General features: G+C 40.5%; 1 protein-coding gene across 6 annotated transcripts in view; it reads right to left on the bottom strand.

The window, feature by feature from the left end:
• Positions 1-15,279, bottom strand: part of kat7b (K(lysine) acetyltransferase 7b) — an 82,970-nt gene extending 67,691 nt beyond the window's left edge. For 2 of the 6 annotated variants that reach the window (XM_072561677.1, XM_072561676.1), the window contains exon 1: positions 15,097-15,279. In XM_072561677.1, coding sequence (XP_072417778.1) covers positions 15,097-15,264 — 168 coding nt within the window. In that variant the 5' untranslated portion in view covers positions 15,265-15,279. The remainder of the gene's footprint in view (positions 1-15,096) is intronic. The other 4 variants (XM_072561678.1, XM_072561682.1, XM_072561679.1 and 1 more) reach the window with 4 other exon arrangements.
• Positions 15,280-15,302: the final 23 nt, after the last annotated feature.

The raw sequence follows: 15,302 nt of genomic DNA on the forward strand, positions 1-15,302 counted from the left end.
GCTGCTGTGGGAAGGTTTACTAAACTCTTTCAACCTGGTTGTGTTACTTTCCAGCATGATACACCCACCTCTTGGTTATATTACAGTGACCTTAAAACTTCCTCCCTTCCTGCAAAACAATGTGAAACCATATGCTAAAACTTAACACAAGCCCTATCAATTGAGTTACAAATTGATCTTTCCAAGTTCACAAATAGGAATTAAAGGAACTGAACAAAAAAAGGTCTAGAATGTGATTAAAACTGATTACTTTTGTAGTTTAGATATTCTAACTTTACAACACCATTTGAACCTAAAATAATACTACTGATCATGAGCAGTAGTTAAAATGGTGAAGACCACATTTCTACCTCCATTAAAGCAATGGGATATTATGATCTTTAATTATGACATTGTATTATAGGCATCTTTAATTAAATCAGTGTCGATGTAATAAAGGTAATGAATTAAAACTACTGCAAAACTGCATTTAAATACAGAAGACTTTTGTATAACTTCTGAATAAAGAATAGTAGCATGAAGTCAGTTTTTGGCAACTGACACCCAAAAAGATCTTATGTTGGCAGTCATTAGCACAATGGTAGCAAATGCATTGTGTAAAACCATTTGACTGTCTGACTTCAGAAGAGATGAATAAAATTTTCCTAAGTCAACTTTACAATGACTTACTTATATAGTTCAATTGGAGATGAAATATAATCATCTTTCTATCCAGGTAAAATATAGCAAAGGATGCAATATGTCGCAATAGTCATGACTGTTCCATAAATAACTAAACAAACGCAATTCAAATATTTTTAATCTACATTGTTTCACTTTTTACTCACCAGATGTGAGATTTCTATCAACTCAATTTGAACAACAACTCTTTTTAAACTACTGACATATCACAACATAAACATTCTGTAATTACAATTTTAACTCCTACTTGCAGATACAAAATATTACAGAAAATACAGTGACTGCATATTCATATTGAAAATACCATGTTAGGTGGACTAAGTGTTTTTAGACTTGCAAAGGGAAAATTGTGATCTTGTGCTGTTCTCACCAGACTCGTAATCTGGAGGCCCAAGTAAATGTGTTAAAGTTACAACAGCAATTGATGGAATTTTGAATTCAATTAGCCAATCTGAAAAATACAGCAAGACTCAGATGGCAAACACAACAACAAGCAATGACTGTTGTGTGAAACTGCATCATTTATCTGGTTTCATCAACATGTGAAATATGGTTTACTGCCCTCTGAATTGTTCGAGGGCAAACCGAATAGGCAACATTCCTTGGTTGTAACATCCACGTTCCAATAAAGATTAAGGGAAAATAAGTCACAAGTACAATCTTTGCTTCCAATATTACTTGCACGAATTACTCTTACTTTCAGATCCACTTACGCAGTCCCATCATCTTACATAATCTCTTTTTTTCAAATGAAACCCACTTGAACTCAAAGTACGCTGAACTTAAACATTACCCCATTATTTCAAAAGGTTGGAATTCTTTAATACTTTAGTATTATTGATTTGTTATATTTTTGTATTTGTCACTTCATTCTTCCCACATTCTGAAGCGTGTCGCTCATCTACCAGGATCATTGCCACAATTCATCATAAACACTGTTTGACGTATTTGGTTACTTCAACACTAACATCTTTACAACTGGTTGCCACTTGAATATTGTTTACTTCACATTTCTGCTGTCCAGTCAAAATGTGAATACTATATTGCATTAATCACATGTTCAATTCAAACGAATACAGCAATGTCTATAATGGCACACAAATAGAAATTACCACCAAGTCCAGATTATATAGGAAAGCTGCTATTACAAAGAATAGACAATTTATTATGTCGTCTTGAATTGTATGATCACATATTTGTCAAGTGTTTGCTTCCTACTTTTATTTCATTTGTCAATACAACAGTTGTTTGTTTCTGTAAATTTTGATCTGTTTAATATGCCACAATTTTCCAAAATGATTGATAACTATGACATGGAACAAGACGAGCGATGACACCTTTATGTGCAGTAAAGGGCTTATTATAATAGTTAACATTGCTCTGTAAGAGTAAACTGAGTATACACCCAGCGTCCAGATTAAAATGAATTTCACTTTGCAGGATTGTTGATGAACACAGAGAAAATGTTCTATTAAGAACTAAAACTTCAACAGTTAGGAACACTATTTATTAAAAAAAGCAGCTTCACTTCTTATAGCTTAGTTTACTTTTAACCATCTATAAATTATTTTCTAACAACGTATTGTAGATTATCACTATTTGCAGACATTCTTCAGCTATTCCTTTGCTATAAATGACTCCATGCACCAATTATATGCAGCTTCAGGTCTCAAAACAAACTATGCATCTAAAACATTTGTCCTTGTAGAATATGGACAAGCAACCTTGAACTTCATGTGTAATCTGATGCCTTGCAATCATTACTGAATAATGGTAACGTGAAACATATGCTTGGACCTCTAAATTACTTTCAACCTTCCTTATGCAAATAAACACAGGTGCTATGCAACAAGAATTGGTATCCCAGCAATGTAAATGTTACCATGGTAATGCAGATGCTACACACTGGAAGGTTTTCCTTCCAATTAAGTAATTTACAGAGTCTTATCATTCAGAGACAACTCAAAGTGCTTGTGCTGCAGTCACCAAGTAGCAAAAAAAAGCACACAGCCGAAAAACTTCTCTTGAAATTTCCAAATGTATATCGATAAAGTGTGAATAACTCAGTCACAATTTATCTCCCACATTGGTCTTTGGAACTTTAATTTTGCATAATATATGAATAGGTATTTCTTAGTGCTATCTATAATGCATAAAAATGGGGAAGATAAGCAAAACACAAAAATAACTGTTTAAAGAGGGTCTTAAGAACAAGTTTTAAAATTGGAAGGAAAATGGCACCATGGAAATTACAACAATAAAAGTTGTTTCAGGTAGCATGGGATGACTGAATGGAATTGTTGGTTGTTTGTAGTGAAGCATGTGGGCAATGAAAGTAAAATTGAAAGACTAGAGAAAGTGCACATAGATGCATGACTATAGGAATACAGGATAGAGAAGTAAACCAGCAGAGGATTGGAAAGTGAGCATGAGCACATTAAATCTAATTCTCAGGAATATGGCAACAATGGAGTTTGTCAGGGGCAGGGCTGAAAGAGGTGAAAGCTTCATGCAGCTGAAAATGTAAAGCAAAGCTTTTTTTGGATGATTAGTTTATGAACAATATGTGGGGAAATCTAACAGGGAGAAAATTCCAAATGCATGCTGGTAAAAGCATTCATCAGGGTTTCAGTTGCTGCAGACACGAAAGAACAATGCAAGAGGAAGTTCTGCTCGGGTCAAACAGTACACAAGGTTTTCCCTTCCTGAAGCTGTGAAAAATATAACCCAGAGCATGAACGATGCTTATCTACAAGGCTCAGAAAACCAAATTAATAACTGTGAGCCATAAAAATGTCAGAAGCAAAACAAGCTCTTCAAATCACGCAGCAAGAACAATGAAGATGCTACCAACTGAATGTAGAAACTTTCTAATATGTTAAAAAAAAGATCAAGAAGCAAAGAATGACTGGAGATGTGTATTGTCCTGAATTACTACTTCTTGCAAAACTTATAAAAGACATTAGTATCACAACCTCCCTAACTGATCATGCACAGAACACATGGCATTTGCATAAATGAAACGGACTGTGATTATAGACAAAAATCCAAAACTCGGAATCCCGCTACAGCCTACAAGCTCACATTCCCCCACCCTGTACAGCCCATTTCTACCTTCATCACAAATTCCACATTCAGAACTCTTGGGCAGACCCATTGCTTCTGCCTGTTCCTGCACTTGGAATTTCTCCCTTCCCATCTTGACAAGATTTTTCTTCTTTTTCCTCGGACCAGTCCCATCCCACTTATGGATTACTTTGAGACTTTATAGCAGCTCCAGTTCGAAAGCCCCAAGAACCTTCCTCTTCACCATGGCCATGCAATCCCTTTAGATGTCCATCCCCCGTCAGGATAGTCTTTGGGGTCTCTGCTCCTTCCTGAACAAAAGACCTGAACCATACACATCTACCATCACACCCTCCTCTGCCTGGCTTTGCTTGTGCTCAGTTTGAACAATTTCTCCTTCGCCTCTTCCTGCTTTCTTCAGATCAAAGGTGGGGCCCTGGATACCTGCATGGGCCCCCATAATGTCTATCTCTTTGTGGGGTATGTGGAAAACTCCTCGTTCCAATTCTACTCAGGTCTATCCACTCAATCTTTCTCTGCTACGTTGATAAAATAGGGAGAAACTATCAATTTTGCTTCTAATTTCCAACCTCCTCTCATCTTCATCCGGTCCATCTCTCGCTCATCCTTTCCCTTCCTTCGATATTTGTTTTAAATTTCTGGAACAGGCTGGACACCAATATCCATTAGAGGACCATTCCCTCCACATAACCCTGGTCCACTCCTCCTCTATTCCCCCCGTGGCACCTTTCCATGCAACCACAGAAAGTGGAACACCTGCCTATTTACTTGCTCCTTCCTTAATATCCAAGGCTCCAGACAAACCTGCCAGGTTAAGCAGCAAATTACCTGCACTCTAGTCAGTTTAGTCTATTGTATTCACTGCTCACAACATGTTCACCTCTACACTGGGGAGCTGAAATGCAGACTGGGCAACCACTTTGCAGAACACCTACATTCGGTCTGTAAGAAAACTTGCCATCTTTCCTCTGGCCAATGTTTCTTTCTCTGGCCTGGTGCAGTGCTACACCGAAGTTCAGCACAAATTGGAAGACCAGCATCTCATTTTCCACTTGAGAATCCTGCAAACTTCAAGACTCAAATTCAGGCTCTAACATTTTAGGACCTAAACACTTTCTTCTATGCATTTTACACACCCCCACATTTAAACCCTGTCAACATACAGGCTATTTTCAGTACAGCTAGCCCATTTTCACTAATTATGATCTCCATTCATAGGTTTCATCCTTTTCTAGCTCACCATTATCAATCCCTTTGTTTGCCTGTATTTCTCTCCCTCTGGGCTCAATCTCCACCTATCCCTTACTTCTTTACTTCCACCAACTCACTCCCTATCTACAGCATAAATACCTCTTTTACTTAACCTCCATCTGTTCTGAAGAAGGGTCACTGGATCCAAAACTCTGCTTTCTCTCCACAGATGCTGCCAGCAATCAACACGGAGTGTTAAGTGGAGTGGTAGGTAGAGTACCCCCAGGGATCAACCATAGCCCTGGCACTCCTCCAATTCCCATTTTATATCAACAACTTGGGCACTCAGTGAAAACTGTTCATAACTACGAATGAAATCAAATTATGAAAGACAGTCGATTGAGAAGGTGCTGTTCAGGAAATATAAAACTGGTTGATAAAATAAGCATTTGCTGCCCATCTCAAACTGTTCTTGAAACTATTGGCTTGCCTGATCATTCTGAAGGGAAGTTAACAGCCAACCATATTGCCATGGATCCAGAATCATAAGTACTCCAGATCAACTAAGGATAACAGAATTCCTTCCTTCAAGGACACTAAAGGATATTAATGAACCAGAATTGTTTCACATTCACTGGCACCGACACCATATTCAATTCCAGATATAAAGAACTGAATTTAAATTTCACCAGCTTCAGTGGTGAAAACATTAGTCTGGGTGTCAGGCTTGCTCTTCCAGTGACATTACCATTAAGTCACCATTTCTCCTCTTGATGCAATGGATAGCATCCCTGCTGCTGGAAAGCAGCTCTGGATGCAAATTCCAGTTGACGGTAAAGGGTAGTGCATGCAAAATGTGGTCAAACCGGGAGTTTTTAAACCTGTAAATGCTTCCAGTGGATACCAATTCCAAGCTGTATGAACAGGAGATCTCTGGCCAGTAATGTGATGAAGGAAATTGAGCCTCTACCACCACGTTGGCTCCAGACTACAGAATGCATGTAAAAATCTAAATAGCCACCGCTATTTAGATACTTTGGAGGCAGTCAGCTCAGATGATTGGACAGTCAACGTGGATCCGGTTTGTGCCACAGCATGGGGTTGATTCAGGATCTGCTTCCTTTTACTCCTTATGGTGGAAGCTATGACAGTGGGGCTGACCTACACTCAGGCAGAGAACTCTAGAAAAATAAATCATCCTCTGGCATTAAGCTTAAATATTTAAGCAGTATTGGAAAGTTATTGTTAGTGCCACTGCATTTACTTCTTTACTTCCCTCCAAGCAAAGAAAGTTACCTCAAAAGTACAATGGGACCTGGACCACATGGGCTGAGGAATGGCAGATGGAGTTTAATCTAGATAAATGTGAGGTGCTACATTTTGGTGGGGCAGGTCAGGGCAGGACTTATACACTTAATGGTAGGGTTATGGGGAGTGTTCTCGAACAAACAGACCTTGGAGTGCAGGTTCATAGCTCTTTGAAAGTGGAGTTGCAGATAGACAGGGTAGTGAAAGGTTTTTGGTACGCTTGCCTTTATTGGTCAATGCATTGAGTACAAGAGTTGAGAGGTGAGATTGCAGCTGTACAATTTGGTGAGGACACTTTTGGAATACTGCATTCAATTCTGATGTCCCTGCTACAAGAAAGATGTTATGAAATTTTTGAAAGGGTGCAGAAACAATTTACAAGGATGTTGCCACGTTTGGCAGGTTTGAGCTATAGGAAGAGGCTGAATAAACTGGGGCATAGAGGCATAGATTTAAGGTTAGAGGGGAAAGATTTAAATGGGATCTAAGGTGTAACCTTTTCACGCAGAGGGTGGTGCTTGTATGGAACGAACTGTCAGTCAAAGTAGTGGAGGTGGGTACAATTAAAACATTTAAAAGGCATCTGGATGGGTATATGAATACAAAGGGTTTAGAGGGATATGGGCCGGGTGCTGGCAAATGGGAGTAGATTCATTTAAGATATCTGGTCGGCTTGGACAAGTTGGACTGAACAGTCTGTTTCCATACTGTACATCTCTATGACTCTATGTCCTTAGATGCATCTCATCCAGTCCTGACCATGTGGACAAGTATAACATAATGTACATTGACCTGACATTCAGCTAAAGACAAGTGAACAAAACCAAAAATTTCTGCTAGATTATATGGAGAAACAGAATATAGAAGCAGTTGTAGGCCCTTTGGCTCTTTGAGCCTGTTCCACTATTCAATATGATCATATCTGAACATTACCAGTTCCCACTTTCTTCATTTTTCCTTCAATCCCTTCAGTCCTAAGAACTTGATCCACATCGTTCCTGAAGGTCTTCAATGTATTAATCTCAACAATTTCCTGTGACAGACTCACCATTCTCTGGGTGAAGAAATTCCCAGAAACATAAGGCATGGACTAGTTGGACCAAAGGGTCTGTTTCCATGCTGTACACCTCTATGACTCAGAGAAGGCTATTCTGTCTTTTTAGCCTGCTCCACCATTCATTATAATTACGACTGATCATCCAACTCAATAGTCTGTTACAAATTTCCCCACTTTTTTTTAAATCCCATTTTTGCCTTATGTACAATATCCAATTTCTTCTTGAAGTCATACCATGTTTTGGCCTCAACTGTTTTATGTGGTAGCAAATTCCACAGGCTTGCCACTCTTAATGAACAAATTTCTCATCTCAATCTTAAAAATGGTTTATCCAGTATCCTTAGAATGTGACTGACCCATTGTTCCATCATTGGAAGCAAAATTGCACACAATACTCCACATGCAATCTCACCAATGCCTTGTACAGTTGCAGCAAGATATCCCTTCTCCTGTATTCAAAGCCTTTATGAAAGCCAACATACCACCTGCTGCATTTGTACGCATACTTTGAGCAATTGATGTAAGAGGACACCCAGGTTTTGTTGCACCTCCCCCTTTCCCAAAACAGGTAGATCTCCTATAATGCACATTTATTAACTGCGATTTACCTGTAATGTAATTTATGAATTGCTGACACTTTTATAAAATGAACTATTCACTGTTACACAATTCTCACCCCTGGCATTAGGTGTTATGGTGCGCAGAGGACTGGGCTCTGCGTCTGCATCACGTGGTCAGTCAGCTTGTGCGGTCTCTCGTGAAGAGCTTCGTGAAAGATACGGTGAAAGGTTCGTGCGAGTGGACTTGGAAAAGCATTGTGAATAGGTTTTGACAGCCAGAGGACAAGATTTCCCAACTCCGTTTTTTCCTTAGGTCCCATTATTTCTATTGCACAATTTCCTATAACATGGCATCGCACAGAAACACAACTACTATTTGATTGAACTACCTGTACTACATCTGCTATTTATTTGCCCACTTAGCTTATCCAAATCACACGAGTAGTTTTGCATTCTTCTCGCAGTAGACCCTCCCAGCTGGCTTGGTTTTATCTGCAAGCCTGGAGGAATGACACAACTCCCTCATTTAAACCATTAGTGTACATTGGGAATAGCTAGGGACTAAGCACTGATTCCTGTGCTACCCCACTAGTAACTCTCTACCTCTAGAAAAAGACCAGTTTATTCCTACTTTGCTTCCCGTCTGCAAACCAGTTCTCAATCCATTTCAGTGCACTCTCTCTAATCCCACGCACTTTAACTTTGTGAGCTTATCTTTTATGTGGGATCTTTTAAAAAGCGTTCTGAAACTCCAAGCTTTGAAAAAAATCAAAGCTATTGACTGGAAATCAGACAACAGTGCAAATATTCAGGATCTTCAGGAGCAAATTATTTCCAGTGCAAGTAGTCAAAAGAAAAATAACACATGAGAAGCTAGTGCAGATTGTCAAACGAGGACTAAAAAGCACTATTCGCCAGCTCCAGTCACAAACATAGGTACATCAAAAGGCCAAATTAAATCATCTTTATAAGTTCCTGCTAATTCTGCCCATTTGCAGACCCTCAAGAAATCTCTCCTAATCAAACTTTTAAAGGCATAAAGACACTCATGGGCAGTTATAAAAACTTTTGATATTTTTAATTACCAACCAACTGCTGCACACCAATGAAACTAGCAAGTAACATTATAATTCATTTTTATAGTCATTTTCAGCTACTTTTAATTGGTTTCTTCACAACTGGTGAACCAGGTACGAAGTAAAATCATCTTGTGGTAAAACCTATTTTCAGCTCTCTTGTTCAAACTGCAACATATCCCACCCCAAAAAATTTAAATAATTTGTTTAATGTTACATTCAAAAGGTTTCTTGACTGGTGATTTAAAATTGTTTTGAGCATCAATTTAAGCAAACAAAAATACTTCTGAAACCCATCACAACTTGTTTGTCAATTGCACTCAAATGGAAATTCATGGCCAATGTGCCAACTACTTCAAAACTTCAATCAAAATGGCAGACTACAAGTTAGAATGTATGGTCAAACTATATACATCACTAATCAGAGTACATATTTAGTTTTGGATTGGGATCTAAACATCAAAGCACAAGGTAACCCAAAATTGGAGTAAGGTGTGGAGACACCTCTGTCAACACCAGACTCGTTTACTCCAACGCTCTCCGACCTCATCTTCAGCCTTTCCTCACTTCAAAATCTTTTGTTCATCCACAAGTCTGTCATCAACACTGTCCAGTTCAACACGTCCTTTTCACTGACAATGGTCTCAGGTCTTAAGTTGGATTTTCTTATTCATGTCTAAATTTCTCCACGTACTTGTCTTCTTATCTCCATAACTATACAAAGTACCTTGCTTCCCTGACTCTGGCCTTTTAAGTACCAACACTACCTTCACCAACATGCATATAGCTCACGCTCTAAAACAGTGCCCCTGAGTCTACCTGGCTCTTCAGCTCCTTCCCACCTTTAAGCATACAACTCAGACCCTTTTTTTTTGACCATGTTTTGAGATAACCTTTATATTAAGTCCTTCTTTATCCAGACATACATTTCCATCTAGGTAGGCCTCTGTTAAGAGCATGGAATGATTTTCTGTTAAAGGCACTATATAAGTGCAAGTGGAAATAGTATTGAGTGGAAGAAGCTGAAATGATTTAGGATTTCCAAGATAGTAAAGACACCAACTTTGAAGTATTGCTTTAAATGAAATTGTAGGGTAGGTCAAGTTCAAACCAATGAAAGGCAAGATTAGGACTTTTTGCAAAATGTGTGACCAATACAGGAAGGTATTTTAGAATGAAAACAAAGACTGAATCCCTCACATCATTTCAGAGAAAGAATCTATGTTGCTATATGGGAAGGAGTGTTTTTCTTGTTGGATGTGCTAAGGTCTAGAAAACAATTTGATTCATCTACCTTATGGGATAAATAAGGTTTGGGATCTCTCTCAATGGCATCAAAACTGCAAAAATATAAAGCGGAGTTGCACTTAAAGCAACTGACAAAAGACTGCTGTAGCGAAAATGGTTTCAATATTATCAACATAATAAAAGTTTGATTTAGGCATGATGACTTGTTACTTAAATTTTATTCAGAGAATTAACATTACCATGTACTACATATAACTGTTTAACATGTAACTTTGTTTCAATCACTCATATTTAGCAAACATGCAAACAAATCAGCATAAGATTTATTGTAGGAATTTACTGAGGAAGCCACAGGTTTTGTTTATTCATTGTAATGGACAATCAAACAATTCACTGGAGGAACAACCTACATAAATATCCTCATTTTTAATAACTGGCAGTTCAGTGCAAAAGGTCAGGATCAGCAACAATCTTCATTCAGAAATGCCAAGCGCTTGATCCATCTTGACTTCCTCCAAGACCCCTCAGCATCGCAGATGCTAGTCTTCTACTAATTCGATACACTCCACATAGTAAAAAAAATGACTTAAGACACTGGATACTGCAAAGGCCATCAACTCCAATCATATTCCAGCAAAATTACTGAAGATGTGCACTCCAAAAGTTGCCACAACCCCTAACCAAGCTGTTCCAGCACAGCTACAACACTGGCATCCACTTGACAATGTGGAAAATTGCCCAGGTGTGGGCTATACGCAAAAAAAGGACAAATCCAAACTGGTTAATTATTGACCAATCAGTCTACTATTGCTTATCAGCAGTGATGGTACTAGTCAGCAGCAGGGCTAAGAAACAACACTTGCTTAGCATTAACCTGCTCATTCACTTAGATTGGGATCCATCAGGGCCTGACCTTATTACAGCCTTGGTTCAAACATGGACAAAAGAGCTGAATTCCAAAGGTGAAGTGTTAGTAGCAGCCCTTTATATCAAAGCTGCATTTGACAGTTGGTTACATCAAGGAACCCAATCAAAACTAGTATCGATGACAATCAGTGGCAGCAGTGCGCACGATCCCCTGCAGAAACTCACCATTGGTTGCAGTTATTCCCAGCAAAAAGAAACGTGCCTGTAGTAGTTGGAGGTCAGTCATTACAGCTCAAGGACATAATTGAAGGACTTCCTCCAGGTAAATATTTTTAATCAACCTGTTCACACATATTATGACACACCTTTGGAACAAGTGGGACTTGAACCCAGGTCTCTGGCCCAGAGTTAGGGACACTAGCTCTGCACCACAAGAGGCCTAAAGTTCCTTAGCATAGTGTCCTAGATCCAAACATCTTCCGTTTCTTCATTAATAACCTTCCTTCCATAATGAGATCATACACAGGGAATTTGCTCACGATTACACCATGTTCAGCATCTCATGCGACTCCTCAGATACTGAAGAAGTCCTTGTCTAAATGCAGCAAGACCTGGATGACATCCAGGCTTGGGATGATAAGTGGGAAGTAGCATTCATGTCAAACAAGTGCCAAACAATGAACATCTCAACAGGAGAGTCTAACCATCTATGAATTCCCCACTATCAACATCCTGGGATTACCACTGACTAAAACATGAACCAACCATATAAATAATATGGCTGCTAGAGCAGGACAGAAGCTAGGAATCTTGCTGCAAATAACTTACTTTCATCTCCTCATAGACTGTTTATCGTCTACAAAACACAAGTCAGGAGTGTGCTGGAATACTCTTGCCTGGATAAGTATAGCTCCAACAACACTCAAGATCCTTGACACCATCTAAGATGAAGAAGCCAACCTGACTGGCACCATGTCCATAAATATTCATTCCCTCTACCACAGACGCACAGTGACAACAGTACGCACGATCCCCTGCAGAAATTCATCAAGTCTCCTTAGGCAGCTCCTTCCAAACCCAAGAGCAGCAGATACCTGGGAACACCATTATCTGCAACTTCCTCTCCAAGTCAGTCCTCACCATGTCTTGGAACAATTTTGCGGTTCATTCAGTGGCACTGGGTCAAAATCCTGGAACCGTATCATGGGCGTACTTACACCAAATGGACTGCAATGGTTCAAGAAGGCAACTAACCTTTTTGATTGCACTCAGGAATGGGTGATAAATGCTGGCACAGTCATCGAGCCTCACACTTCCTGAATCACTTTTTTCTTAGGAGGTACACCATCAATAACTGTGACAGCCTGATAATTCTGGTGACATTTTAGAACCATTTTAACCCCAATGAAGTCTTCTATTACTATCTATTAGATAAATTACAGACTGGAAACTTACCAAGCAGCAGGAGCTGCACAGTCCATGTCAGAAACATGTGAATACGACACCATTAACCACTTGCTATACTGAGGAAGTACTACAAACAGTAAACTTTGCTCCATCAACTCTCAGGCAAATACAAAAATGACATTCTGAGATAGTTGGTTAGCTCGCCAAGCTATTGGGTTATCATGCAGAGGTTTCATTACCATACTGGGTAACATCATCAATGCGACTTCTATGAGACACTGCTGTTCTGTCCGGCATGGTTTTTATGTGGTCCAGTCTGCTGAGGTGAATGTCACTTCTAGGTATTCTCTGCAGTGATTTGTACACTAGGTTTGTGTGTTTTGGTTAAAAACCAGGCTTCCAAGAACTCTCTTGTTTGTCTTTGGTTAGCCTGTCCTAGGATCGTTGAATTGATTGCCCTCTTGGTCTGTGTACACAGAGATGAGGGTGCGTGGATCATTAACTTAGTAGCCAATTGGTGTTTGTGACGTCGGATGGCTAGTTTTCGGACGGCTGTTTGTCTCATGCAGTGTTTGTTGCAGTTGTTGCAAGGGATTTTGCATACAACATTGGTCCCGTATGCTGTGGATATGGGGTCCTTAATCCTGGTAATTAGCTGGCGTAGTGTGACTGTTGGTGATATGCCACCATAATACATACTGGTCGTAACACCCTGGTAGTTAATTCTGATATGTTCTTCACGTAAAGTAGGGTGGTCAGCATGTTGGTAGGTACAGTGTTCATTTGGCATTGACTGTTGGAAAGGTATCGAGGATGAAGTTGATGGGGTATCCACTGTTAGCAAAGATTTTGTATAAGTGTTCCTAGTCTTTGCGCAGTTCTGTTGTGTTTCAGTGTGTTATAGCTCTGTTTGTGGATGTTGGAGTGGTTGCTATTGTAATTGAGGATCTGGTCCGTGTGAGTGGAGTCCCTGTATACTGTGATTGTAAATCCTCCGTTGGTCATCCATTCTACCATGATGTCTAGCAGCCCATACCCAGAGCATGTAGGACTAATCTGGTACACAAAATCCCTTTCAACAACTGCAACAAGCACTATATTGGATAAATAGGTAGAAAACTAGTTATCCAACTTCACAAACACCAACTGGCTACTGAACGACATGATCCACTCTTCCTCATCTCCACACACACAGACCGAGAGGGCCATCAATTCACCTATGACAAAGTTACTGTCCTAGGACAGGCCAACCAGAGACATGTAAGAGAGTTCAACCATAAAGACCATCAATAAACACATAGATAGGCCCTGTGTACAAACTGCTGCAGAGAAAACCTGGAAGTGACATTCACCTCAACAGACAGGAGCACGACATCAAGCTGGACAGAACAACAGTGCTTAACAGAAGTCACACAGATGTTACTCGATGTGGTAACAAAACATCAGCCTAATAACCCAACAGCTTGGCGAGCTAACCAACCACCTTGTCCACAACCCAAGCCACAGATCTTCGCAAGAACCTTAAATGACATTCTTTCAAAGTACAAGGGGTTAGGCCCAATGTCCTGGTCAATATTATCCCTCGCGTAACATCATAGAAAACAGATAAACTATTCATAAACCTGCTATTATTCGTGAGAGCTTGCTGTGCTCACACATGGCTATGTTGCTTCGTGATTTCGCTTCAAAAAAATACTTCATTGACTGTAAACAGTTTGGAACATCCTGAAGTTGTGAAAGATGCAACTCTTCATTTTTACTTTATGACTGAAAAACCAAACAGGCTGGGTCAGAGGAAAGCAAAGGCTCAAAATAATGAAAAAATAAAATATTGTTGTTAGCAATCAGAAACATGAAAAAAATTAAGAACGTGTAGTTAAGATACTGTATGTGGATATTTAATTAATTAAACTAATCTAAGCACTGATTTCTTCTCAACCACTGTAACTTCTTATTGGGCGTGTGGTCCCCCAGACAGACAGCAATAGCTAAAAACCCATTGCATTCGGTTATGTTGGTTGCATACAACAACTTATAACTGTGCGGCAATACTGATCGTTTACCACTGGTCAGCCAACCAAACTGCAATTATGTTCAGTGCTGTGGTGCCTTGCCCAGCCCCCATTGCACAGGAGCAGCAGCTGCTGCTGCTTTTGCACAAACCGCTTCGACCCGCCAGCAGAGCCGGGGGCGGGGCGAAGACTCCGCGTCAACCAATCATATGGCGAGAGGTCGCTGTGCGGCCTTGATTGACAGAGGCCGGTGCCAATAGGAAGAGCGAGGGGCGGAACCACGAGCCACTCGGACCTTGCCAGGGCCCGGCGCCAAGCAGCGGCTTCTCGTATTTTCCACGGGCCGGCAGGAAAACAGCGAGGTGCCGTCCCGTCCCAATCCCTCTCTCGCCCTCCCTTAAAAATAGCACGCCCGGACCGTCAAGGGATGAGGGAGGCCTGGAGCCTTCCCTCCCCGCGAGATTCCGGCGGAAAAACAAATCGCCGGGAAGCAGGAGGAGGAGGATGGAGAAAGGTGGTGGCGAGAGGATTACAATAAATCCTGCCGCCCGGGGAATGGAGGGTGAGAATGAAATGCAGCCGCGGCCTATAGGGACGCTCACCTTCCTCCGCGGCATCGTCCTCCTCCCCTTTAGCAAAAACACTTCTCGCTCACCGGGGGAACGGCTCCGTTTCTTCACACACCCAAAAAAAACACAATCCCGAGCCGCTCGCGCCGTTGGCCGTTGTTGTTTTCCGCCACTTCCGGTCCGAGCGGAAGGTAATAGCATTGGCGTTCCGGGTGCTTCGCGCTTTCCGTTCCGCCTGG

This window comes from Chiloscyllium punctatum, chromosome 42 (genome assembly GCF_047496795.1).
Source record: "Chiloscyllium punctatum isolate Juve2018m chromosome 42, sChiPun1.3, whole genome shotgun sequence".
NCBI lineage: Eukaryota > Metazoa > Chordata > Chondrichthyes > Orectolobiformes > Hemiscylliidae > Chiloscyllium > Chiloscyllium punctatum.